This window comes from Pholis gunnellus, assembly GCF_910591455.1.
Source record: "Pholis gunnellus genome assembly, chromosome: 3".
NCBI lineage: Eukaryota > Metazoa > Chordata > Actinopteri > Perciformes > Pholidae > Pholis > Pholis gunnellus.
In genome coordinates, this window is record NC_136529.1 from 7597838 (window position 1) to 7624927 (window position 27090).

General features: G+C 40.1%; 1 protein-coding gene across 1 annotated transcript; it reads left to right on the forward strand.

Annotated features, from left to right (window-relative positions):
* The first annotated feature begins 311 nt into the window (after positions 1–311).
* On the forward strand, positions 312–25319 carry LOC306715813 (immunoglobulin-like and fibronectin type III domain-containing protein 1). The gene is made up of 27 exons (XM_079186290.1): positions 312–478; positions 4573–4659; positions 10015–10134; positions 10631–10773; positions 11179–11278; positions 11414–11458; positions 13082–13115; positions 13269–13452; positions 13612–13725; positions 13804–13972; positions 14197–14469; positions 14613–15049; positions 15144–16137; positions 16179–16589; positions 17147–17251; positions 19852–19976; positions 20117–20258; positions 20448–20741; positions 20894–21190; positions 21847–22026; positions 22152–22280; positions 22378–22686; positions 23281–23366; positions 23473–23665; positions 23771–24067; positions 24334–24660; positions 24787–25319. Exons 2-27 carry the CDS (start codon positions 4611–4613, stop codon positions 24789–24791), a joined length of 5562 nt encoding a protein of 1853 aa, XP_079042416.1. The 5' UTR covers positions 312–478; positions 4573–4610; the 3' UTR covers positions 24792–25319.
* The last annotated feature ends 1771 nt before the right edge of the window (positions 25320–27090 follow it).

Below are 27090 nucleotides of genomic sequence, written 5' to 3' on the forward strand. Positions count from 1 at the left end.
CAGTCTTACCTTCTTTATTTACATTAAGTCAGTACTTAAAGAGTTAAACAATCACAATAACATCCACAGCACACTTACACATACAGCAGCTAACCTCATCAAGTCTTACACTTGCGAAATCTAGATTTGAGGCTTGTAAACAAATAAACATAGTCTTCATTTGCGTCACTACATCTGGTTAATGGGAACAAATGATACTTCAAAGAGGTATTTAACCTGCTCCCTGACCCACCCTTCACTGTGCCCCCTCTGTGCTTCACCGCCCACCCAACCTCCAATGTCTTTGGAGTCACCACAAATACAAAAAAGCCTAAACAGCCTTTGGCAGTAGAGTTCTAGGCAGTAGAGGAGCATCAAGCACAGACTTGCACGCTGCCGGAGGGATCTATTACATTGAAAATATTAGAAGAAGGCACAGTGTGACCAGAACTGCTGCCTGAAAGGGAACAGCGCTGAGAGCACTGAGGACTGTGAGCAGGTAGGTGGCCCTCAAAACAAAAGGCATGCTGGATGAGAAAATGTTGTGAGCAGAGAGGAGAAATGGATTACTGCTCAACCTGTTTATTGCAAGTCAGCCCCTGTAACATAAACAGGATAACTACAACGTGTACCATCAGTGTTTGCATCAGGAAAGCATTTTGCACGCTTCTATTTTTAAGACCTGAACTTGTGCTTAAAGAGCAATAAAGTGACTCAGAGTACAGCATTTATGTGCTATCTAATTCCAGATGCTCAAATGACAGTGTATGTTACCATGTTAATCATTTTGATATTCACTGAACGTTGTACAGGACACACAGATTTGGTGGTGGAGCATGAAATCACTTTAGTAAGGCATGCAGGCTTCACAGTTTGAATTTCACGGTCTTAAATCCGGGAAGCTGGATCACAGCGGTGAGGTCAGAGCTGTGAGGCTGGTTGGTTGATGACTAACTTTAGATGGAGGTATCAAATCAATATGTAGCCCAAGAAATAGAGTTCTGCGTGAAGGGTGTGGGTTGTGTTTTGGCAGAAAATAGGACCTCTTTTCACATTAAAAGAAACGCACAGGGCTGTGGCTGATACTATTCGCGCTGCAGCCGTTCTCTCTCTGCCCGAGTCGCACATTATGCAGACGCAGAATGTGTTTTAGTGAAAGGCAATTATCCTCAACGCAGTCACGCTTCACAGATCTGAACGAACACGATTAATTTCTCAGATAAGACCAAAAAGTAAATGAGAATACACACAGACTGATCAAAAGCATGCTGCCACCCACCATGCTACAGCATAGGCATTTCTTACGTGTTTTGAACAACATATATCAACTTGTCAGCCCTCTTGAGCAAATCCACTGGGAAGTTGAAATAGCACCATTGTCGCTCATTTGACACCAAAAAGCCCTGTCATCAGGTGCAGTTTTGTGTGAGTTACACAGCTACTTTCTACACGTACACTTTGCTGCAGTCGGCGACGTGTGGAGAAATGCAGTGAGGGACACTGGAGAAGCTACCAGATAACATTTCAAGAATATGTGGTCAGTGGTGCAGAGATCTGTGTTGGGTGAATGTCACAGACATGTCACGTACGACTGAGACCAATTTCTTTGTCCGCTGTGTCGCATCTTGAGTGTCTTATATTTATTTCAATCTTCAAAAAAACACTGCAGACAATGTAATTCATGTCGTTCATTCGATAAGAGGTCAACTTCAAGTAATGTCAAGGGATTCGGCGCGCATGCAAAGATGACATTACAGGCAATTATCACAGGGACTTGACCATGCGTGGACAGCTAGAGAAGCACACTCAAACTCGTTCTGTTAAAGACGGCAACGAATCGAGTGGAATTAGTTATGACACAATCTGTCACAATACTACGGGAGCAAATAATCACCACAAGGACCTTTTTTTTTAAATTAAGTTACTAACATCTATTTCGGTAAACATCCATCATATTTATATTAACACAATGTTGTCCTCCGTGATTGTGTGTGCGGAACATACTGTAAGATTTCACACGAGGACTGAATGTAACACCTTCAGCTTGTTAGTGACATCAGGCCAAGTATATGCGACTCAGTATATATATGAAACAAGTATATGCTCATCCATCTGACAGGATCTCTTGAAAGGCGTTAGACACACGTACACACACACACACACACACACACACACACACACACACACACACACACACACACACACACACACACACACACACAAAGTTAATGACAAGGGAAAGCATGTACAGACTCTGAGGGTTGACTCGGGGTGAAAAGCAGGATATACTTTCTTTCTGCCACAGTGGACCAACATTTCAGATAGCCTGTCTCTAATTTGAGGCTTGGTGACTTGTTACAGTATGTTGCCTGCAGTGACAGCCAGCCGTAATGATGTTATGTAGCATTTTTTGTTGTTGTTGCAGTGTTTACTGTAATGCAGCCTGCAGCACAGATCTTTAAAAACTCAGGGATGGCGGCTGGAAAAGATGCTCAGTATCTATTGACAGCTATTTTGTCTACAATGTCCTCTCCCCCACGAGTCAGATTTCATTTCATCGGATGAGAGCCTCAGCCAAACATTATAAATGTGATGAGCTAAATCGGCAAAACTATTCAGTGGGTGGGAAGAGGAGTGTGCTTCCTTTATTGCAAAGGGCCGCACGCCAAACTGTCTCCTGTTGCAGGCTGTTTTGCTTTTACCATATGTGTTGTGTGGTTCATTTTCAAGATCCAACAACAGCCAAGATCGCTGCTGGAGCCCAGAGCCTTTTCTGAGCACAAGCTCAACTCAAAATAAAATGCTTACTTTTCAAAACAGAGGGTTGTATTTAGTATGAGAAATCAGGATGGGCTGGAAATATTTAAATTTTGAGGTGAAATATTTAAGATTCAGATTCTGTTTGATATTTCAGCTTTCGCCCCTAAAAATGTATTTCCTCAAACAGCCTCTCATTATGGTCTTACATAATCACAGATTATTTTAGTTTTTGTTCACAAATACTTAATAATAATAATACAAAATGTGCCCATGTAACCAAATCAGGATAAATACAATGTATTTATTGTATAATAAATACATTGTATGGTATATGATGGTACATCCTGGTACCATCACTGTTTGCATTAGGAAGACATTTTGTGAGCAGGTCCACAAATGGTCGCAGTAAAAGTTTCTTTCAAAAGCATAAAAAAGGGTGCAGTGAATACATGCTTCTATTTTCCTTTACAAGATCTGAACTTGAAGGTGTTTAAAGAGCAATGAAGTGACTCGGGAGTACAATATTGATGTGCTATCAAATGTCAGTTGCTTAAATTACAGTGTATTTAACCCTGTTAATAATCTTTATATTATAGATAAATAGAAAATGTGAAACCAAGGTTTCACGGGGTTCAACGAACAGGTTGAATGCACATGCTGTTGGAAAAATGTAAAACCCTTTGATAAACCAGGCAGCACACTACGTTGGGTTTGTATCTACTACAGAAGACGGACATGATAATATTAATGAAAGGGTCATGCAATCAAAAGTTAGGACTATTTTGTGGAAAGTGAGGTGTGCAAAATAGCAAGCAAACAAAATCCTAATCATAGACAGTTCAAGCTACCTGGTGGAAACAATCAGCATTATCGTATTAGGTCATCCAAGTAAATGCAGAGGCACGCTGTTATTCACACTGAGCATTAGAAGCAGAATTCAAACAGGACTCACCTCTTCATGTCAACAACAATTTCTGAAAATTCATTGCTAAGCTGCAAAGTAATAATAAGGACAATAATATTCATTTCCCGCACGTAACCACGCCTAAGTCCCTGTCCAATGAGAACGTTAGGACCAGTTAACTTGAGTCATTAGGTCAGATTTTACAAGAACAATACATAGTGATGGCATGAAGCGATACATGTGACTTTTCATAACAGAGAGGAGACATTACTCATCGAACGGTTGTGAGTCAACTGTGATCAACATAAGTGACACATTACACCTGGTGTTTATATATACACACAACTTTTCTAGAACTTTAAAGAACCTTCTATTCAAATATTGGTGGAGGAGAATACATTTCCTCTCAGAGAAATCTCTCTATTAATCTTTTAGTATTTCTTTTTCTACAGCCTGTGAAGAGGCAATTCCAAATATAGTATTTCATATTAACACTTACTAATATTAAATGTGGACAGTGAGGCTATCGTAGTGGCAGTGTGAGTGTTTGGAACCTAAGCCTCAGTCTTCACCCTTATTTAGGGCTGAGATACTTGTTGATCTCATGTTGAGGCCAACTGCTACTGTGAATGACATGGGTTGCTGCCTCATACTGACTGGTCAGAGTAACTGCAGTGAGCTTTAGAAAAAAATGACATCACAGTCGTTCAGAGCAGCAGAATTTCCTCCAAACATATTAAATACATATATGACAACCTTTGGGTGGCATCTGCTTACATTTTCAAGGGAGTGACCAACTGAAACAAAGACTGACACCTCAAAGTCCGAGGAGAACATCAGTCAAGATCACGGATTTGCTTTTGAGCCATGCAAGTATGCAGTGCTAAATACTTCCTCTTGTATCTTTTGTCTTTCTTTTTCTGCTGCAGAGCCTTCTGAATCAGCGGCGCTCGAGAAGAACGGAAAGATGTGGAAGAAGTCAAAGGTGACCGATCAAACTGCCGCTGGGCAGACGGGTAAGTGCAAGGTGATGGACGCCCTCTGTGGTTGGGTCAGTCCAAGGGTTTGTATTGCAGCTGTCTCCGCCTTTATTCCCTCTTATCTGAGGAATGATGACAAACGGGATCTATTTGACCCACACAACTAATCTATACACAAAATAAAAGATTCGAGGGAAATTGCATTCAAGAAAAAAAAAAAAACCTGGGAAGCATACCCCGTCAAAGATCACATAAGGTCGGTGTCTACAAAATGCATCCTTTTAAGAGGACTTGGGATACCCAAGACATCTGAAAGATGCTGTATTATATTGACTGCAGACCATTTCAACTGAGAGAATGGGAAGACAAGCAACAAAGATTTTTCTTTTGTCAAGTGGAACAGTCCAAATATTATTCATGGTTTTTCAAGAAAACTCAACAACAAAGAAAATGTTTTTTTCATCAAAGATGAAACAGATGCCACTTTTCAAAAGGAAGCTTTTTTTTATGTGAAAAAAAACGAGCAGCAACAAGTTTGAATGTGACGCCGGCCATACGATTCATCAACGTGTCTTTCCTAAAGATGTGATTACGAAGATCTCTGTCAACTAAATGAACAAGGGCGTCAGAGATGGAAGAAGATGAGATGCAAATAAGCTGGGAAACCACTGGAGCTGTATGCTGTGAAAAAAGGCTCATGATAAAAAGTAGCCAGACAAAGAACCTTCACTCCGGGTCACTCTGAGTGTATCTCAACAACAAGGGTTGCTAGTCGCTGCTACAACTGAAGAGATGGGATGAAGAAATGGAAGAAAAGGTTAAGGCCTCTTTTAAATCAATTTCCAAGACGTTGCTTTTCCACAAAGTGTTTGCACATTATTTCTCTCAAGCACTGCGTAGGAATCATCCTGAGGTGTTGTGAGAGCTGTGAGAAAATACTAATCTAAGTCTAATCAGCAGTTGCACAGCACAAATTAGCGTGCTGCTGCAACAACATAGTGCTAACATACTGTAGCACACTTTGTCTATGACTAACCATTGTTGTGTGACGTGTCTCTGAATATTTTGTTCTGCTCAAGTTGTGTCCGTGTGTGTGCTTCCCATTCCTGGGTTATACTGTATATTGTGGTGTTTTATGTTTATTGTGTCCATAATCCTGTCGAAGTCCCAACCTGCCATGGTGCTTTTGTCAGGATTAATATTTACCTGTCCTGTTCCCTCTCCTGCCGTGACGTTGCGTGTTTAGTCGATGCTTCAGAGGGAGTTCAACCAGACGACAAAGGTATGCGAGCGAAAAAAAAAAATCTAATTACACAAACGACTCACCTTCTGTAAGTGCATGACTCCACGTTGGGTGAGTTGCATGTATGTGATCTTCATCACGCCTTGAAAGGTGTCATTCGAAATGGATGATTCAACTTTCAGTGTCACAACGGATGCCTTTCATTGTGACATTTTACTCAACCTCCATATGAATACTAAGGCTGTTGCTATCGGGCACTGCGGTTGATTTACATGCGTCTGCTTCATCTTGTAATTTAAAGGAAAAATGCCACTTTTTGAACGTATGTCCACATGTTGATTAGTCCCGTAAAGTACGTTGGCACAGTTCAGTCTTAAAAAGTGAACTTGCTCTGCAGGGACACCCCCAAAGGAGTGGCATGATCGCTCCTAAAATCAAGCTAAACTGACTGGCCACCTCATAGCCCCTTAAAAAAAGAAATCATATAAATCTTCAAGCTTCAACATAATTAACTTGTAAGTTTAGCTGCAAACAGCATGGATTTGGTATCCGTAAGTAGACTACAAGTAAAACATATTTGAGGCAGTACTCTCATACGACGACCACCAAGGCAAACTGAGTCACTCCTTTAATACTCTTTCTGTATTTATTTGTGGTTTTTAAGCCTTTCTTTCATGCCTGACCCTCATGCGCTCCTTGGCTTCAATGTGATGACCGGGACTGTCACGGATAGAAAATTGCAATTTCTGTGATCCTTGTATTTCAAAGGTGATCTAAGAGAACCATATGCTGTCTAGTTAACAGAGAACATTGAGGTCTGGAGTTAATCAGCTGGAACGAGACCTGTGACCTCTGGGAGCCCTTTGGGCCTCACCCAACTCTCAATATCCTTTGCTTTTTTGTATTCCTTTGACTACTGTTTTGGAGGAATTTTGGGCAACACAAGTGTCTTTCTCTGTTAACATGACCATGGAGTAAAATAAATTAGAAAGAACGGTAAATCAGAAAATTATTAGTTTGCATGTATAAAACAAAAACTGGTGCTGAAAGTAAATCTCAAGAATACCTTGATTAATGTTAGTAACAATTAAGAACAGTGAATCGAATTACATAGGGACATAAACAAATAAAGAGTCCTTAGTCATCCGTATTTACTGCACATGCTTTCTAGCTTCAAATAGTTAAATGTCAAAATTCTAACAGCCATCAATGGAAATGAATAAAGCTGCACTGATGTCAATAGACACATCACACAACAGTGGGAACATGTTGGTGAGTCAACACCAACAACATTCTGGAGAGCTTATCATTTATTCATTTGGCAATTCAATGCCAGATGCATTTATTAAGCTCCTTTCATTCACAAAAGCATTTCAAAGTGCTTTAAAAGCCATAGAAGACATTAAATAAGGAAAACGGAAATCTAAAAAAAAGATGAGAGCACAAAGCAATAAGTAAAGGAAAGTGCAGCACTCAGGTATAGGGTGTAAGTTCTTAACATTCAGTTAGAACACTGAAATATCTCCCATGAGTTGGTTCCAGCTCTGTGGAGCATTGTAGTCAACATACTGTACATGTGGTAAAAAAAATAAATATATAAAGTAGTGAAAATATAAATTCAAGTGCAAAAATATTATACAATACAAATAAAAAACAGGTGGTTAAAACTGCAAACAAAGAACCATTCCTTTTTAGGGAATGCTTTCCCTGTTGATTCATCCTCATGAAGTCCAGCTACAACAAAAGGAGTCCAATAAACATGATGCACAAGCAAAAAAACTACAACTACAACACATTTTGAAAAAAAGGACTTAATAAAAAAGTAAAGCAAGTACAGAGTCCTCCGGTGCAGATAAGAGCAGTTACGGTATTTTCACTCACATGATTTTCAGACAAGGACTGAATGTAACACGCTCAGCTTGTGCATGCTCATCAGTCTGACCATTCCAAGAATCTGACGATATTTGCATCTAATATGACTCACATACATAAATATGCACAGTATTTACCAAGCACGTAAATCATGTTAAATCTGCTTAGGAATGACAGTATCCTAATGATTCTTTCTGTTCAAAATGTATGCAAATTATACAGCAAAAAATACTTTTCGCTGACTGACCCATGAAATCAATGCCCAGCTTAAACACGCAACTTTAAATACTGTCCATTATTAATCGGCACATTTTTTCCATGCAAACAAATTGCCTTTAATGGCTTCATCTTCACAATTCCACAACATCCAGCTTGTTAACAGCAGCAAAACTCATGTAGTGTTATCAGCGCTCTGCCACATACAGTACTGTTTTTCCTGCCGCAAGCATTTTACCTGCAAAATGCTGCGTCTCCCTGCTCATTTCTTCATACTTAAACTATATATTCCATAGTATATATTCTGCCTATTCCAGGTCTTTCATGCCAAGAGAAAATAATTAAAGATCCCCGGACCAGCTGAACCCCTGTGATCAGCATTCAGTGATGCCGCCCTCGAGATTTCTATGGGTTAGTCGATATTGGTGCTCTTAGGACTTCTGGGACTTCTGCAAAGCACTTGAACCTGCTATGACGCCTAATGCTAGAGTTTATCATGGCTTTAAAAGTGAGCCAAAGCTGGAATCATACTTCGTATCCTGCGGACCTCTGGAGACTGCAGATGGTAGCATGTTTCCCCAACACAGAAGACTTCGGGCCAGAATTTAGACTGAACTGTGCAGAAAATAAGAATATTATGTAGTACTGTAGTTACAATACGGATATGGAGGGTTTAATTCATTACAGATGTCAACCTTCATGCTGACATAAATGAATAGTTCAAATGAAAAATGTCTAGATTGTGAACATTATGTTAATCATGGCCATGGACTGCTTCTTTAGGCTTATATACAGAATAAAAATCATTCTGTTATTAAGTCAAACAACTACACTGCCTATATTTAAAATAAGTTAGCACAAGGCTTCTTTATTAAACTTGATCCATTTACAACATATACCTTTTTCACAGAAAGTTTGAAATTCTAGAAATGTACTTACACTTATGCAATGTGGACAAACAGAATAAATTAACCAGTAATTTGACTGAAATAAGAATCAGTAGAAAAAGATAAATGTATCAACTATCGTCAAGTCAACCAAAATGAATTCAAAGTAAATAGGAATTGTCTCATATTGTAATTAACATCAACTCAAAGTTTCCACTCACGTTTTCAACATGACATAAACATCGTGTTTATGGAAAGAGTCCTACAACACTGAATATTAGCTTATTACGCCTGCTACTTACATAAATAAGGTCACTTTGGGGTGCATGTTTCTATGAAAATCAAACACTCGCTACTAATGTCAAGAGGCCCATGAGGTGGGAGTCTAAAGTACATTATTACAGAAAACTTGGACACATCTTTTCCAAAGTTGTTTAAAAACTGTGGTTTTGGAAATTGTCTTGATGCATAAATTAGACAATCACAATCCTTTTGGAAAGGTTTCTGACTTTTGACCATACTGTTGGTCGTTTGCACTGCTCCTTATGAGCACTCTATTTTGAGGGTATAGTGTCAGAGCGAAGCCAACACACAGGAGACGTTAGAGTAGGTGGGGATGCAAATTTCCGTACTTACATTCTGATCTTCCAAAAAGAGCAGTAGGATTATTGCAAAAGTCGAGAACAAGTGTAACAAACTTTTGTCCGGGTCAAATTTAGGTGGCAGAGAGACTTATGCGAAAATATTGTATAACTTTTGTATTTGCTTAAGTCATCCATATTTAGATGTCACTCCGTTTATTCGTGAAATGCTAGATAATCTTAGACCCTTTATCGTGGCATTTTTATACCAAACGTTTAAATGTGACTTTGTGTGAAGCTTACGCTGACATATGTTAACTGGGTTTTTGTCTGGGTTGTAATTTGTTTTCTGTTATCTGCTTTTGAACTAAATCTGAATACAGTCTTATTAAGTCTTTCTTAAAAATATCTTTTTTTTCTTCAAACATACTGTACTCAGTCAAGTTCACTGATATACAGTGGTGGCTCCTAAAATAAGATTAACATTCTCATACTTTGACCAATATATTGCACATACTGCATCTTTTAGTACTTGTCCCCGCTATACATTTAAGGTTGTCTTATTGCTATTTTTTTTTCTTCATTTGATCAGGCATCAAGAAGAAGTCGAAGGTGCCTGGTGTCATGATATGGCAGTTTATGGAGGAACTTCCAGAGGGAATGACAACTCCAGATTTCACCCGCAAACCCATTGCTCTGACTATTCAAGAGGGTAAGTCTTCATGTATTTGAGAGATGAACTCATTCCATCATTAACAAAATATATATTGCTTTTTCTTTTGCAATTTTTTGTGCACTGGTTAGGGTCACCAGGAGAGAGTAGATGGTTGGGTGTTTTATTGAGGATTTCACCCTTTTTAAACAAGTTGACTTATTTGGTACAAAGTTTTTAAGGTTACACCACATTGACATTTTTTGCCATCATCCCCCATGTATTCTCTCAAAATTGATCCAAAATAGAAATTTTAGACTAGATCCTCAAACACAGAATGTATTTGTAAGTATATATTCAAAATGTAAACATTTTAAATTTAACTTAAACATAATGGGAAAGAAAATGGTGTCAAGTCATTGACCCAGGTAATGTCACGGGACAGTGCATGCTCGTAACAACTTTGGACTGTTTTTGGTAGTTGTCGCGATAAAGCCTACAGGCACTGGGAATGATTTGTCACTAATAAGGAAATCTTCTTTTTATCCCATTCCAGGTAAATGTGCTATCTTTAAAGCCATAATAGTGGGCACCCCAACACCTATTGTAACATGGAGCAGAGCAAATGGAGAAATATATTTTCACCCCGACGTGTGCCTGCAAAAGTATGACGAAACATCTCATGAACACACCATTGAGGTAAGCCTTACATATAGCCGTGAGGTATAAATGAGGACAATCTGCAAGAAACTCTAATGGCATGGTCACATTATGATTCCAATCAACAAAATGTATTCACACTCCGCCCAAAAATATGGATGTGATATCACAAGAAAGAAATATTGATCAACGATCACAGACATGTAAACGGTGTATGAGAGCGTCGCAGCTATTTGTTGTCCGATAATGTACGAAAAAAAGTGATAAAATAAGAGATTGCAGCGAAACATGCTTGAAGTTGTCCGTAGTTTGGGATTCAAGGGAAGTGAATATGAGACGGAGCAAACATTCGTGCACTAGTAATGTAATGTCACAATGCCTTGAGACTCAATAATATAATGATAATAATAAAATGCCATTAACTCTGTGTTTGCATTTCATTAGTTTCCAAAGGTCGCTCCAGAGGACGCTGACACCTACAAGTGTTTTGCAACAAATGACCATGGAAGGGCTATTTGCACTGTTGTCCTGAATGTTATTCAGGGTAAGATCCTTATTTTTCTTTGAATCACTGTATTTATCAAGGGTAATAGAAACAAATTGAATTAAACTCTTGGTACGTTGGCACATTTGTGTTGAACTGTGACAAACAGAATGGAAATGAACTGTTTGTTTACAGTTGGATTCTCCAAGACCAAGGAACTTCAAAAGAAACAAAGAGAAGGTGAGGTTTAAAACACATGCCATTTTAAAAGTTATTTCTAAAAGAGGTTTGTGAATATATTATTTAGCAAGACGTTTAATGTTATTGGCTGTCAGGTCAAGGCTAACCATTTTAAGGTCAAGTCATCGCAACAAGAGAGCTGATACACATTTCCTTGCCCTCGTCAGACACACACATACACTACCGTTCAAAAGTTTGGGGTCACCCAGACAATTTCGTGTCAATTTTCAGTTTCTTCGCAATTTCTCGCATGGAATAGCTTCATTTCTAAGAACAAGAATAGACTGGCAAGTTTCACATGAAAGTTCTCTTTTTCTGGCCATGTTGAGAGTATAATCGAACCCACAAATGTGATGCTCCAGATACTCAACTAGCTCAAAGGAAGGCCAGTTTTATAGCTTCTCTCACCAGCATAACTGTTTTCAAGGGTTTTCTAATCATCAATTAGTCTTCTAAGGCGATTAGAACACTGGAGTGATAGTTGCTGGAAATGGGCCTCTATACACCTATGTAGATATTTCATTAAAAACCAGACGTTTCCACCTAGAATAGTCATTAACCACATTAACAATGTATAGAGTTTATTTCTGATTAATTTAATGTTATCTTCATTGAAAGAAACAGTGCTTTTCTTTGAGAAATAAGGACATTTCTAAGTGACCCCAAACTTTTGAACGGTAGTGTATGGAACAAACTAGCACGGCAATTAAAAACACATTTATCTTTCTTTTATAAGAAGATACATTTCGGGGATTGGGCAACCAGCTGAGTACAAAGATGAATAGAGGTTGATGCTTCTTATCCAAGTTATCAATACTCTGAATGATGCAGCAGCTCAATTTCTCTGTGCTACAACCTAGCCCATATATTTTCATTGCAACATGACATTTTCTCACTAATTGGAATTATTGGGAAAAATCCTCCTGTCATGAAACATCTGTCATATTAGTACAGTCCCACTGCATACATGACACATGAATGAATCTCCAACAAATTGACTTAAAAATGTGCACAGTAGAATTGTATTTGCGCATAAAGGGATACTATGCAATGTGTAGATGTGGTGCATAATAAATAGTATTAGACTCTACTCGATTAGCCAATTAAGTGCATTTTCACTCCCAGGTGTGAGCCTAACTCCACCCACTGCATAGTTTTTTCAAGGGGCTGAGCTGAGAGGGGAGTCTGAGGAGGGAGGTGGGGTGTATAGGGCAGGAGTTGCTCACTGATTAGAGGGTGTAAATTAGTCTCAAATGGTCGACTCTATCTCAGCATTGGCTTTAGGAGGTTAAAGCCTGGTTAAGAACAGCAGGTGGCGTGTCGAGCCATTTTTAACCGATGAAATTCCGTGTCTCATGTATAAATTTGGTAAGAAATGTCAGTAATAAGATTAGTATGTGTTTCATCAAAGTAAAGTCGTATCATTTAGATTACAGCTAAAAAACAACAACTACGTATATGTGTTCAGTACTTCTTTTAGTTAGTTTTATTTTATAGAATAGAAAATGTAATCCAACTATTATATGTAAACTCATAATGAAGTTAAATGGATCCTGCTCTTTTTGAATACGATCATGACATACATTCAGTAATGGACCGATGTTTGTTGTTGTGGTTTACCAGATACAAAGGACATCAGAAAAAACCTCAAGAAACGGTGAGTAAAATATAACCATATCGGTTTGTCGCTTAAATGAACTGTTATGGTATTCGTATTATGCCGGTGATTCCTTTTCTATGACAGTTTGAGAGTTATTATTTCAGTGAAAACACATGGGTGTGTAGGGCTTAATGAAATAGCTCTCAACAGTAATGATGATGGAACACGTGCGACAAAGCAGATGGAGCCAGATGAGAAGGTCTGGGAAATTCTCCTTAGTGCCGACAAGAAAGACTACGAGCGCATCTGTCTGGAGTATGGTATCACGGACTTCCGCCATATGCTGAGGAAACTCTCTCAAATGAAGAGGGAGAGAGAGGAGGAAATTGCAGCGGTAGGTGTCTTTTTAATTATCTGGTAATTCTATCAAAAGCATGCCCAGCCAATCATCTCTCACTTGTTTAGTAGAATTGGTTTGTTTTTGGTGTCCATCTTAAACTGTATGAGCAGACTCATTAAAAATGTTGATCATTTTGTTTTCTTTCTACTGTAGTTTGTTTCACACATCAGTACACTGAAACATATTGAAGTCAATGACAACGACTGTGCAACAATTGAGTTGGACATGGACCTCAAGGACCCTACCAGCAAACTTTTCCTGTACAAGGTGAGGGGCGTTAACTATTAACCAGAGTATAATCTCGCTGCGATTATCAAGATGTTAACATGTCCATCAATTCTGCAGGATGGCATCATGGTTCCATTCACCATAGACGAAAGCGATGCGAAGAAGCATAATTTGAAACAAGTTGGCAAGAAATATGTATTCACAATTAAAAATCTAGGTTCAGAGGATGCTGGACTCTACTCAGTGGATGTTGGGGGCATCAATGTATTCTCTACAGAATTTAAAGGTATGTCTTCAATCAAGTGATTCAAATTAAATTGGGTTTAAGTAAATTCAGTCCAAGGATCACTGATATATTGTTGCTGACCACAGATGCTTTTAATAACTGTAACTAAATGCAGTGAGTCTGTACAGAACATATTGTTTAGGAAATGGATGGGATAGATTGATGAAGTTTAAAAAAGTATCTGCTTCTTTTTTTCTATGTTGTGCCTTTCTGTATCCCTAAAGTGCCTGAAGTTGACTTTGCTGTCAAAATACAAGAAGTTAAAGCAGCAGAGCGAGAGGACGCCCGCTTTCAATGTGTCCTGACTGCACCTATGAATGAGCTCAGATGGTTGGTCAAAAACACTCCACTGACAAATAGCGAGAAACATGAAATCACTGTATCTGAAGATAAGCTCATACACAAGTTGATTGTGCGGGACTGTATGCCTTTGGACGGCGGCATCTATGCCGCTGTGGCAGGAATCAAATCCTGCAATGCCTGGCTTGTAGTTGAAGGTGAGAAAATTACAAATTCCAGTTGCATGCATACATATGGAATACCTTGAAAATACTTTTCCCAGACACCAACTATTTGTTAAATTCGGAATTGAATATTTGGATAGAAATTATAAATACATTTGCCATATTATCTTTTATAGTTGACAAGGATCCTGCCAACAAGGGCAAGAAGGCAATTCGCAAAACTACAGTGGCTGGAGGCGGTAATGATGAAGATCTGATGAAAATAGCTAAGGAACAGCAAGAAAAATATCAGAAAGAAATGAGAGAGAAAATGGAAATTGCCAAGAAGGCTCAAGCAGAGCGAGAAGTGGTAGAAGCAGCTGCCAAAGTGGAGACTAAGGCTGCAGCTGCAGCTAAGGCTAAGGAAAAGAAGGAAATGGCCAGCAAGGATGCAGCTGCCAGGAAGAAAAAAGAAGCTGGTGCTGCTGATGGTAGTGGAGGCACTGGCGGAGCTGGTGGTGCAGGGGGTGCTGGTGGTGCTGGTGGCAAAGGTGTAGGTACTGGTGGTGCTGGAGGTGCTGCAGGGGGGGCAGGGGCTGATGGAACTTATGGTGCTGGTGGTGCTGCAGGGGGGGCAGGGGCTGATGGAACTTATGGTGCTGGAGGTGCTGCAGGGGGGGCAGGGGCTGATGGAACTTATGGTGCTGGAGGTGCTGGTGGTGCTGCAGGGGGGGCAGGGGCTGGTGGAACTTATGGTGCTGGAGGTGCTGGTGGTGCTGCAGGGGCGGCAGGGGTTGGTGGAACTTATGGTGCTGGTGGTGCTGCAGGGGCGGCAGGGGTTGGTGGAACTTATGGTGCTGGTGGTGCTGCAGGGGGGGCAGGGGCTGGTGGAACTTATGGTGCTGGAGGTGCTGCAGGGGGGGCAGGGGCTGGTGGAACTTATGGTGCTGGTGGTGTTGCAGGGGGGGCAGGGGCTGGTGGAACTTATGGTGCTGCAGGGGCTGGTGGAACTTATGGTGCTGGTGGTGCTGCAGGGGGGGCAGGGGCTGGTGGAACTTATGGTACTGGAGGTGCTGGTGGTGCTGCAGGGGGGGCAGGGGCTGGTGGAACTTATGGTGCTGGTGGTGCTGCAGGGGGGGCAGGGGCTGATGGAACTTATGGTGCTGCAGGGGGGGCAGGGGCTGATGGAACTTATGGTGCTGCAGGGGGGGCAGGGGCTGGTGGAACTTATGGTGCTGGAGGTGCTGCTGGTGCTGCAGGGGGGGCAGGGGCTGGTGGAACTTATGGTGCTGCAGGGGCTGGTGGAACTTATGGTGCTGGAGGTGCTGCAGGGGGGGCAGGGGCTGGTGGAACTTATGGGGCTGGAGGTGCTGGTGGTGCTGCAGGGGCTGGTGGAACTTATGGTGCTGGAGGTGCTGCAGGGGGGGCAGGGGCTGGTGGAACTTATGGTGCTGGAGGTGCTGGTGGTGCTGCAGGGGGGGCAGGGGCTGGTGGAACTTATGGTGCTGGTGGTGCTGCAGGGGGGGCAGGGGCTGGTGGAACTTATGGTGCTGGTGGTGCTGCAGGGGGGGCAGGGGCTGGTGGAACTTATGGTGCTGGAGGTGCTGGTGGTGCTGCAGGGGGGGCAGGGGCTGGTGGAACTTATGGTGCTGGAGGTGCTGCAGGGGGGGCAGGGGCTGGTGGAACTTATGGTGCTGGAGGTGCTGGTGGTGCTGCAGGGGGGGCAGGGGCTGGTGGAACTTATGGTGCTGGTGGTGCTGCAGGGGGGGCAGGGGCTGATGGAACTGATGGTGGCAAAGGTGCAGATGGTGGTGTCGGTGGTGGAGGCAAAGCTGGAATTGCGGCTGGAGCTAAAGGTGGAGCTCGAAGTGGAGGTAGAGCTGGAGGTGGAGCTGGAGGCGCGGGAGAAGAACTTGAAGGAGAAGAAGAATACGATTCATTTGAAGATTCTGATGAAGAAATTGAAGGAGAGGGAGGCGGAGAAGGAGTGGGACGTGGAAAAGGAGCTGGACGTGGAAAAGGAGCGGGACGTGGAAAAGGAGCGGGAGATGGAAAAGGAGCCGGAGATGGAGAAGGAGCGGGAGATGGAGAGGGAGGAGGAGAAGGACGTGGAAAAGGAGGGAAACGCAAGAAACGTGCGGGAGAAGGTCCACTTGTTCCAGATACAGTGATAGGTAAGAACTATACTGCAATTTATGTTGAGACTTAATGACAAACAATTGGTTCCAAAATGTGGCCTTTATTCTCCCAAATGCTATAAAACATCTTTAGACAGAAACTTCTTTAAATTTGGAATCATCATGATTAACACTACCAATAGTGGTATCAGTAGCAGGTGTTTGTATTTTGTTGTTGATGTTTTTATGATTTGATATTAGTCTCCTCATTTCTCTTATCTACATTTTACAATTCTTTTGATGTTTATTTGTTACTGTTTGTCTTTTCCATTAACTTTCAGATTCATTAAAAAAGTCTATTTGTCTATTGATGTTTAATTAATATCTTTGAAAATACATGTCTTTAATCAACAATACTGTTATAGAAAACGTTGAAACATATACTGTATTTTCAAAAGAGAAACTGATAAAGATCATGCAGAATGAATGTCAGTATGTATATCACATGTATTTTTAGTGAGAGTCAAGTCATCATTAGTTTAACATTGATAGTAAATTATTATATTTAGATGCTTGACATTCTGAATAAAGTTGGTAATTATCATCACTAATAGGAGATAATAACGATGAGGGAACCACAAATCAACCAGGTGAAAAATCTGGGAAAAAAGGAAAACGTCTCAAAAAGAAAAATGTGGAGGTTGAAGCAGCTGTTGTTGGTAAGAGATGTCAAATGCTGCATGTTGTAGACAATTGACTGACTATCAAAGTCATTTGGGAATGAAAATGACTTTGACGTCACAAATGTAGAAAACTTTGATGCACGCTGACATGACAAAGCTCTGCGCTGCTCCGCTTCGCAGATCGTAGCGAAAAAGCTCTGCGTGGGCCGAGTGAATCTGAAAACATTGTTCAGAAAGATTTTATCGAGCCTCAGTGATGAAATTTACCTAATTTTATATTTTACTTATTTAGCATAGGGTTCAGTTAGGTTTACAAATTCTTGAAAATCATTTCAGTTCTAAAAACTACAGTACAGTTTAGTTTTTTTCCGTCCCAGGAAACTCACAGTTTTCAATTAAAATCATTTGAAAACCCGGGGTTTTAACTATTTATTATTAGCTAACTGCTAAATTTTGCAATTATCTATCAATCAACAAGTTTGACAACGTTGATTTATAAAAGATAATTATGTCTTTATGTTTGTGTGTTTTCATGCCTCTTCTGAGAAACAGACAGTAGCATAACATCTATATGCTATGCTAAATTCTGCTTCGTCTTCCAACTAATCCTTTACTTAGATGAATATAGATGGTCTGTATTTGTGTTTTGGGTGTACATGTTTGTCTTATTGTTGTTATAAATACCTTGTTTAATTCAAGTTTGTTATGTTAAAGGGGGGAAATGGAAAAGGTGAATTAACTAAAGGTGTATTCAAGTTGAAATCATAAAAGGTGATTTTGTAGTTTGGTATACTTGAGAAACAGAAATACTAACTGTTACACAATTAATTTACAATATTGTTGTTGAATACTACCAACATTTAAATTAATTATCCACTGATATTACTCACTCCTTTGTGATACCACGTCTACACTTAACAAGATTGTAAAGCCCTCTGAGGCAAATTTGTAATTTGTGATTTTGGGCTATACAAAATTGAATTGAACAAGTTATACTTTAGCCACTAGACTACAGTCCATTATGGAATCGATCTTCAATATATCACCTTTACCACCACCCTCTTTTTCTGTATTGAAGTTCATGTTTGTTAGTTCTGTTGTTGCTGTTGATCTTGCTTTCACGCTCCATGTTAACATTTGAATTGTTACTGTTTCCATTCATGTTATTTGAAAGGCATATCCAACAGCATATGAGAAACATTGGATTGATGGTAATTACGATGATATCCCCTGAAACTGAAAATAAAGCGAAAAACAGACAAGCGAGTGGTGCCAGTGGTGATAATGGCACCAGGCCAGCAGCAGGCTGTGATGAATCTGCTGAAAATGGTGAGAGTGCAGACGGCGGTGAGCCAGCAGCAGCTGGCAAGTGTTCAGGCCATGCACGGCAAGGCCCATTGATCGTGGAGACAGTTAGTGGTAAGATTACTGGCGCTGCATTAACTGCTGCATGGGAAGCACTATCACTGAATAAAGTCATTTTTATGAGCAGATGACTTTTTTCAGAAGTTTGAGGCTTAACACTAAAAGTGTGTGGCCACTGAGCAGAATGCTACATGTGATCTCTAAATGGTTAAATGGCCTTTTAGAATGATCAGCAAGAGTGGATTTGACCTTGAGAGTGCTTTTAAGACAATTCGATGCACTAATGGTTCTGTCAATAGCACACCATATAACAACAGTGCAATGAATCAAAACATACTTAAGTCTTATGTTTTGTAGACTTGGTTATACAATTGTATTTCTGTGACTTACAGGTTGGATATCAGCGGGCGATTTTTATACTTCCACCTCCGTCTCTTATGTATTATTTTGCAGACCGTGAGTCTGTGAGTATGTGTGTGCGTGTGTGTGTGTGTGTGTGTGTAATGCTTAACTGCTACTGTGCTCTGTGTTAACAATCTTGCTTGCCTTTTGAAATGGTAATTCAGGATGAGTCGGTGCATTGAGGTGAATTATTTACATGAGCAAATGCAGAACTGATCCTGTTCTTGATGCAATCACTGCAACACTTGTACGTAAACACACTCTTACATAATTTGAAGACGGAAGACGAAGCAAACCGACTTTGGAGGATGACAATGTGCTAAAACCCACCTCTGCACAGTGAAGACTGAATTCAGATCAACCAGACAAAAATGCTCATTTCTTCCACTGACAAAGGAAATGTCAGGCTTGAGTGGGATTCTTTTTTTAATTTTAAGGGCGTGTATTTCTTTCAAGTGTAACTAAATGAACAGAGGCAAATGAGAGCCTCGCTGATGACATTCTTATGAGCTTCAACTCTGCAAACTGTTTCAAGTTGAAGAAAGGCCACTCCCAAACAAGACAATAAAGCTACACACTGACCAAGAAGACATCTTCATCAAGTTTCAAATAAACACCAAATACGCTTCTCTTACATCCCTTACAAACCTGGAGGATATAGTCTGTTCAAGTATGATATCTTCTGACATGTCTGCATTATTAAATACATGATATAAAAAAAAATGCACAAAGAAAAAAGTTTGTTGACTGCGAGGTAAGTGTGTAAACATCCATACATGGATGCATTACAAAAACTTGACACAACTTGGATGCAGATGTGAGCTGTTGGCCGTGTGCATTGGATAACTTAGTGGTTGATGAATCCTCAGATCCAGGAGTTCACTTTCATGCTGGGCTTTCTGACTGCAAAGCCATTGTTGGAGAAGCAGCAGAGCTGGAGTGTAAAGTGAGCAGCGAAGACTGTGAGGGACTCTGGTACAAAGATGGAGTAGAGGTAAGCCCAGGGTCTAAATGGCTTGGATGTTTTTGCAGTAACATAGCCAAATAGGATTGTCATGTATTCATATATGTGAGAGCTTCAAATGAGAATTGATTCACATTTGATGTTACAGAAATGTGTTTGTTTTGCTCTAGATCAAATCATCTGAGGGTATAACCATTTCAAAGGAAGGAACTTTCCACAGGCTCAAAATTCACAAAGTCACAGAGGAATTCGCTGGAAAATATAAATTTGAAGCAGATGGACGGAAGACAGAGTCCTTGATTGTTGTTGAAGGTAGGAATAATTTCCTAACAGAAATTACTCATTTGCATAAAGAGGTTGCATCAGTCATTAGAGAACACACAGGTTGTGATGAAAATAGATTTTTTCTGCAGATTACTTTGAAGTTGATCTTAAGTACATAACTAGAAAGTGTAGGAGTTTTTAAAATGTCTCTCTTTATTGTTTTACCAATCACTGTAGATCCACCCAGATTTCCTGCTAAAGACCTGGAAGCATTCATAAAACCTGTAACAGTGAAAAAAGGACACAGAGCTACCTTCAAACTACCTTACATTGGACAGGAACCTCTAAAAATTCAGTGGTACCTTGAGGGTGAAGAGCTTTCGGAGGAAGCAAATATCAAGTTAGATCACTCGGAGGGCTGCAGCCGTCTGATTCTAGCCAAGCTTCAGCGCAAGGACAGTGGTGAAGTCAAGATCAAAATCAAAAATGAGTTTGGCACTGTTGAGGCCTTCAGCCAGCTTATTGTACTGGGTATGTATACAAACATTATTTGACAGTATTTTGTATGCACTTATAGAGTAAGTGGCCAACAAAATACCTGCCTTACTGAATTGTTTTGTTACACTTTAGGTAACATGTTCAGCACAGATTCATATTCTATGTGCTACTTTCTTTTCTGGCAGATAAACCTACTCCTCCAATGGGACCTCTGGAGATTGTGGAAGCCTCCTCCTCTGCAATTGATTTCAAGTGGAGGCCCCCAAAAGACAGCGGTGGCTGCAAGATAGGCAACTACATCCTTGAGCGTCAACAAGTTGGCCGCAACACCTGGAAGAAAGTGGGGCCAATTGGTCCAGAGTCCAAATACAAGGACTCTGATGTAGACCACGGCAGGAGGTACTGCTATCGCATCAGAGTGGAGACCGAAATGGGCACCAGTGAGGTGATGGAAACAGAAGACATTCAGGCCGGAACAAAAGGTAAACTCAGACCAATGTCTGAAGTTGCAATGCAAAGTAGTCAGATTCACTTTCCGCTGCAACAGTTCAACTTTGGTGAACCAACAAATTTGCATAGTTGACTAATAGCAAATCATCTTGATAGTCTGATAGTCTCTATTGTAGCTTTTTAGTTGTTTTGCATCATCCAGTTTAGAGTACACACTGCTCCACCAAAAAGGCATGCTTTTCAGACAAGTTATGGCTCAGTAGTCGATGCTATGCGCATTTACATCTCTTTAATTAACTATGTAAATGTATGGTCCTGTTAGCAATGCTTCAATCATTTTTAATTAACTAAAACAATGTATTATCCTGAGAATAAAGTCCTAGGGGATAAAACGCCGCAGTACAGATGAAATAGAGAGAAGCTCAGAGGGCTTTTGTGACTGCATATCGCGCTAGCATGTTCACTGCTTGCTAGCATGTTAGCGGTTATCTGACCAGCAACAGTAGTTCACCAACTAGTCTGGTGAGTAGATCCTTCATCATCAAGCCACTACCATCCCCCAATTCATGAAATCACCCTGAATTTCACTCGGCCACTTTTCAGGTGTGACTGGGTCTTGACTAACCACAAATACTTTTACATTTTTGACGAAGAAATGATAACAGATCCCAATCTTTTGTGTGTACAGCATACCCTGGACCTCCATCAGTACCAAAGGTTGTAACTGCCTTCAGGAACTGCATCAACCTCTCTTGGTCTCCTCCATCTGACACTGGAGGAACCAATATTCTGGGATACAACCTTGAGAAACGCAAGAAGGGCAGCAACCTGTGGGGCCCAGTCAATCCACATGATGACATGATCAAAGGTTAATGATTATGCATACATTATTTCTGTTTGATCATGTTTTGACAATCTGTTTCAACACAAAAGTGAACGTCTTATGATTTATTGCTGCGATCCCTATATTGCATATGTGTTTCCCCTATACAGGTAAGGGATTTGGAGTTAAAGATGTGGTCGAGGGCGTGGAGTACGAATTCCGAGTGTCAGCAATCAACAACTCTGGAGGGGGTGAATTCAGTATACCATCTGAGTTTGTGTTTGCCAGAGATCCTAAAAGTAGGTGGACATTTAAAACTGTTATCACAGTCATTATTTCATCAACACTTCATATAGCCTACGAATTGCAGCCCTGAATGTGATTCATGTGTTACAGAGCCTCCTGGTAAAGTCAAAGACTTCAAAGTGACAGATTCCACCTACACAACCCTGTCCCTGTCTTGGACCGAACCCAAGAACATTGAGGGGGTTGAGGATGAAGCCAAGGGATATTTTGTGGAGATCAGGCCTGCAGAGAGCACAGAATGGGAACGCTGCAATGCAAACGCAGTAACCATGAATTCCTATACAGTGAAAGGCTTGAAGTCAATGGGCATGTACTGGGTGAGAGTCATAGCTACTAATGATGGAGGACAGGGAGAGTCACAGGAACTGGATAATTACATCCGCGCTACGCCCCCTCCAGGTAAGAAAATCACTTCAGTTACTTCTGTCAAACTGTAATATAATATAAATATTGTGATTACAGGGAAACCACTTCATAGTTAAAGAACCAGTAGTTGTACAACCAGTAAATTTAACTTACTGATGAAAACAATCAGAATTTTTAAACTGATCTAAATCAACTATGTAGATGTGGGGAGCGCACATAAAGGCAAGGGTTGTTGTGAAAATCCAGACCTAAATCGACCTAAAGACATTAATAGATACTCTACAAACCCAACTAACAGTTAACTTGATCAGGATCACTAATGCCTGGTTTGAACAATTAAGATAAATACAATGATGAACCGGGTTTTATGTCGACTTTAATCTACAATTTGGTTGGATTATGGTGGTGGGGCTATGTTTGGATCAGTACAAATCCTAATCCTTGTCAAATGAATAACACAAATGATTGTAGCAGTAGACCTACTGCATATTGTACTATAACAAAAAATTATAGTTTTGCAGCGAAGTCGTCTGATGTTTCTGGTTTGCACATTATCTTTAAAAAGCCATTGTAAACAGCTAAAACAATGACAATAAATGACCAACTTTTATCCTGCTGTTCACCCAGTGAGACCACGATTCACAGATGCCAAAATCAAGAGTTTCATGGTGGTGAGAGCAGGGAATTCTGCACGTTTCACCATTAACTTTGAGGTAATTTAGGAAGAACTTTAGATGGCATACAGTATATCCATGACAATTAATATATAGGGATCTAATTTCATCTTCTGACAAAATCATATTTCCATATTCTTTGTAGGCATCTCCTTGGCCTGAGGTCATCTGGCTGAAAAATGGATCACCAGTGCCTAAAAAGGTGACCATTAGCAATGCAGAGGGAACATCCCAGCTGCTAATTCCTTCCGCTGAGCACTCAGATACTGGAATCTATACCATCATTGTCAAGAACATTATCGCCCAAGAATCATTTAGCACTGAAATAAGAGTCACAGGTGAGTTTGGCTAAATACTTCTAAATACCTTCTTACTTTATAAACAATTTCCTTCTATTCCATATACTGAAGCTACAAATATAAATGTTTCTATCTGAACTCCAGATGAGCCGAAGCCACCAGGTCCTGTAGAGACTGACGAAAACGTGCCTGGCACAGTGACCATTTCATGGGCCTCGTCACCAGATGAGAAACGTGACGACAGGCTGCACTACATGGTGAATAAGCGTGATTCAAGTAAAGGCACTTGGCAAACCATTGCAGATCACATCTTCAACAATAGATTCACAGTCTGCAACATAATGCCGGGCAGAGAATACCAGTTCAGAGTCTTTGCAAAGAATGACATGGGCGCCTCCACACACTCCGAATCACCGAAGTGGCTGATTCCTAGCAAAAAAGGTATGTGAATGCTGGATCACCTAGTTTGTCAAGAAATAGACAAATATCTGTATTTGAAGAAACATGTATCACCAAGACAAAGAATTAAGGAGATGTACCATTGCCATCACATACTCTATTAGCACAGACACAGAAACAGAGAGTGAGAGTGTTTTGCTGTAATATCATGAAGAACTCCAGTATATATATACTGTATATAGGTCAATGTTCTTCTGTTCGATGATTACAGTTCTATTTTAATGCAATGCAAATGTTCTCTTTTCCAGAAAAGTTCACTGTGAATGTGCCAAAAACAAAGCCATGTGATCTGCAGTGTCCTCCCAGGTTCCTTGTCCCACTGAAAAGGCACACTGCTCCTCAAGGGTATGAATGCTACATGAGCTGTGCTATAAAAGGGGATCCAACACCTCATGTGACTTGGCTCCGCAACAATGTCAGTCTGAATACCAACACTAACTACTTCATATCCAACACCTGTGGAGTCTGCTCACTGCTCATATTGACGGTTGGAGCTAAAGACACCGGGGAGTACAAGATTGTTGCAGAAAACTCCAAGGGGCAGGCAGAGTGCTCCACTAACCTGACAGTCAGAGGTAAATCTTTACCAGAGTGGAACTGTATTCTAAAGATGCTTTCACCATGTCTGCATGGGTTGGCATGTTATACAGTGATGATCTTTGAAATCTAAAACTAATAGCTGCCTTTGTCTTTTTTTACAGAATAAATCAACACACTGAAGATGGAAGAATTGCTCTAAAATGCTTACATAAACCAATTTGTTGGTAATTCACATATTGTCAAATGTAGAATGTATGATTAATTATTTTGCCGTGATGCTTTTCTTATAGGTTGCTAACTACTTGACTAATCCCTATACAGGCTGGCATTTATTCAAAGTTAAACTCACAATAAAGTCTTAGAGATGCACATTTTGCTGAAATAAAAGCCACAGACTTGGTTTGTTTGTTTTGGGCAATCTCAATAAAATGGAATCTTTAAATACTAGTGTGCAATGCCGCATATTTTAACACAGGTAGTATGCATGTTGAATACCAAAAACAGTGTCCTGTTCTGGAAATACAGGACACATGTTTTTTATTGATTTGAATAGTTCTATTTTAAGATGTTTGTGTAACCCTAATGGTACTATCTACTTGTGTCTTTCAATTATTTTTAAATGAAGAGATTGTTTGTTTGCAATTACTTATCCTCTAAACTGAAATGACAATAAATTACTGAGATAACAAATGTATATGATAATGACTGTGATGGTTTGTTATGCATGTAAAACACATTTGTGGGTTTAGTGTAAATAAATATTTCATACTGCTATTGTCAGGTGGGATTTTTAATCTGACCTACACGTCAATTTGAAAAAAAAATGTTGTTGTTTTCTTTTACAAAAAAAAACAAAAATGCATATATCCATATATGATGATAGACATGAGCATATAGTCAGGCCTTTACATAGCAAGTTGGGTATCAAACTTCATACCACTTGTTCAACTCCATAAATGTTTATGTGAATAATTTATGCCCAGTCTTCTTGAATTACAACAAGTCCAAGTTTAGAATCACTAAAGAAGAGAGGGCCAACAGTTGCACCCTGGGCTAAAACATGTCTGACGAGAGCAGGATGACACTTCTCAGTTTCAAAATGAAGTTCTAGTTACAATGTTAAAATATATGCAACTACATAAACATCCTTTATGTTGGGTTTCAGTCCAAAAATAATAGTGACTCATTCGTATTACATTTAGGTTTTCAATTGTTGCGTTCGCTTTTTGACTGGTGAGTGCAGAGCTTGCAGTGTCAATAAGAAAATACGAACATTCATGCAAATTGTCCATTTTTTGGGATAGACTTTCTGCATTACAATGATGGTTCACTACATTTCTAGAACAAACTAATGGCTAAAGCTAAACCAAAGGCTAAAGCTAAAGCGGAAGCGGAGAAGGCAGCCAAAGCTAAAGCCAAGCATAAAGCAAAGGCAGAGACAAAGACAAAGAAAAAGGCAGAAGTGGAAGATGGCACAGAAAAAAACACTGTTGAGGAGGAAGAGGATGAGAAAGAAGATGTAGAGGGAGAGGCTCCTGCTGAAGTTGCTGATACTGAAGAAGAGGAGCCGGCTCAAGAGAAAAGAAAGAGAGTGAGAGCAGGCCCACTCGTCCCTGATACAGTCATTGGTATGCATTAAAACATAGTCATTCAATTCCAAGTAATGCTTCGTTCATATATTCCTGTTCCTGGTTAACAATATCGTATTTCCATTAAGACCCAGGAGCATACTTCACGGTTCTAACAAACTAATGCAAGGAAAAAAAATCACAATTTAATTGACACCTACCTCTTGTTAAATGTTGGGATGAAGATCAGCAACCTACATGTTCAATTAAGCTAATGGAGAGGCAGCTCAGCCCATGGCACTTCTATGTCACTTTCAATGAGACTTCCCTTTTGAATAGAAATCACCCTGCAGCTGGAATTCCAGTTTTGAGGGAGGGATTAGGAGCTTCACTCCTGCATTTGATCTGGTGCCCCTTTCTCAAGAACCTATAGGACTTTAGGGCTAAAGTGCATGTCAGTAAACCTATCCCCAGGAGCCACAGTGAAAAAAAAAAAAGCAGTGGGTTAGGTTGTGTGTCTCTGAAAGACTTTATTGCCTCACAAAAGGAAGAGCCCTTACTCAAGAATCAGCTGGAACCTGGCCTGCAACTGACATCAGGGAACAGCAGTACACTTGAAAAAAAAATAGTAAGTACATTTTCCAAATACTGGGGAAATTCCCTACAAAATCTTTATTCTGTGAGCCAATGTATGTATATACGTGTATGTTGGCTAACCTAGGCTAAACTAGTTTGCATGTTGATGTATATTAACCTTTGGTATAAATGGTAATGAGATCTTACTAGTTAGCCTAAATCTGAATTATTATTGAATGCTGACAGCAGTTTAGTGTCTCAGAAGTTTGATATGACAAGAACCAATATGATGACCTTTAATAATGCTGTTTATGATACTTG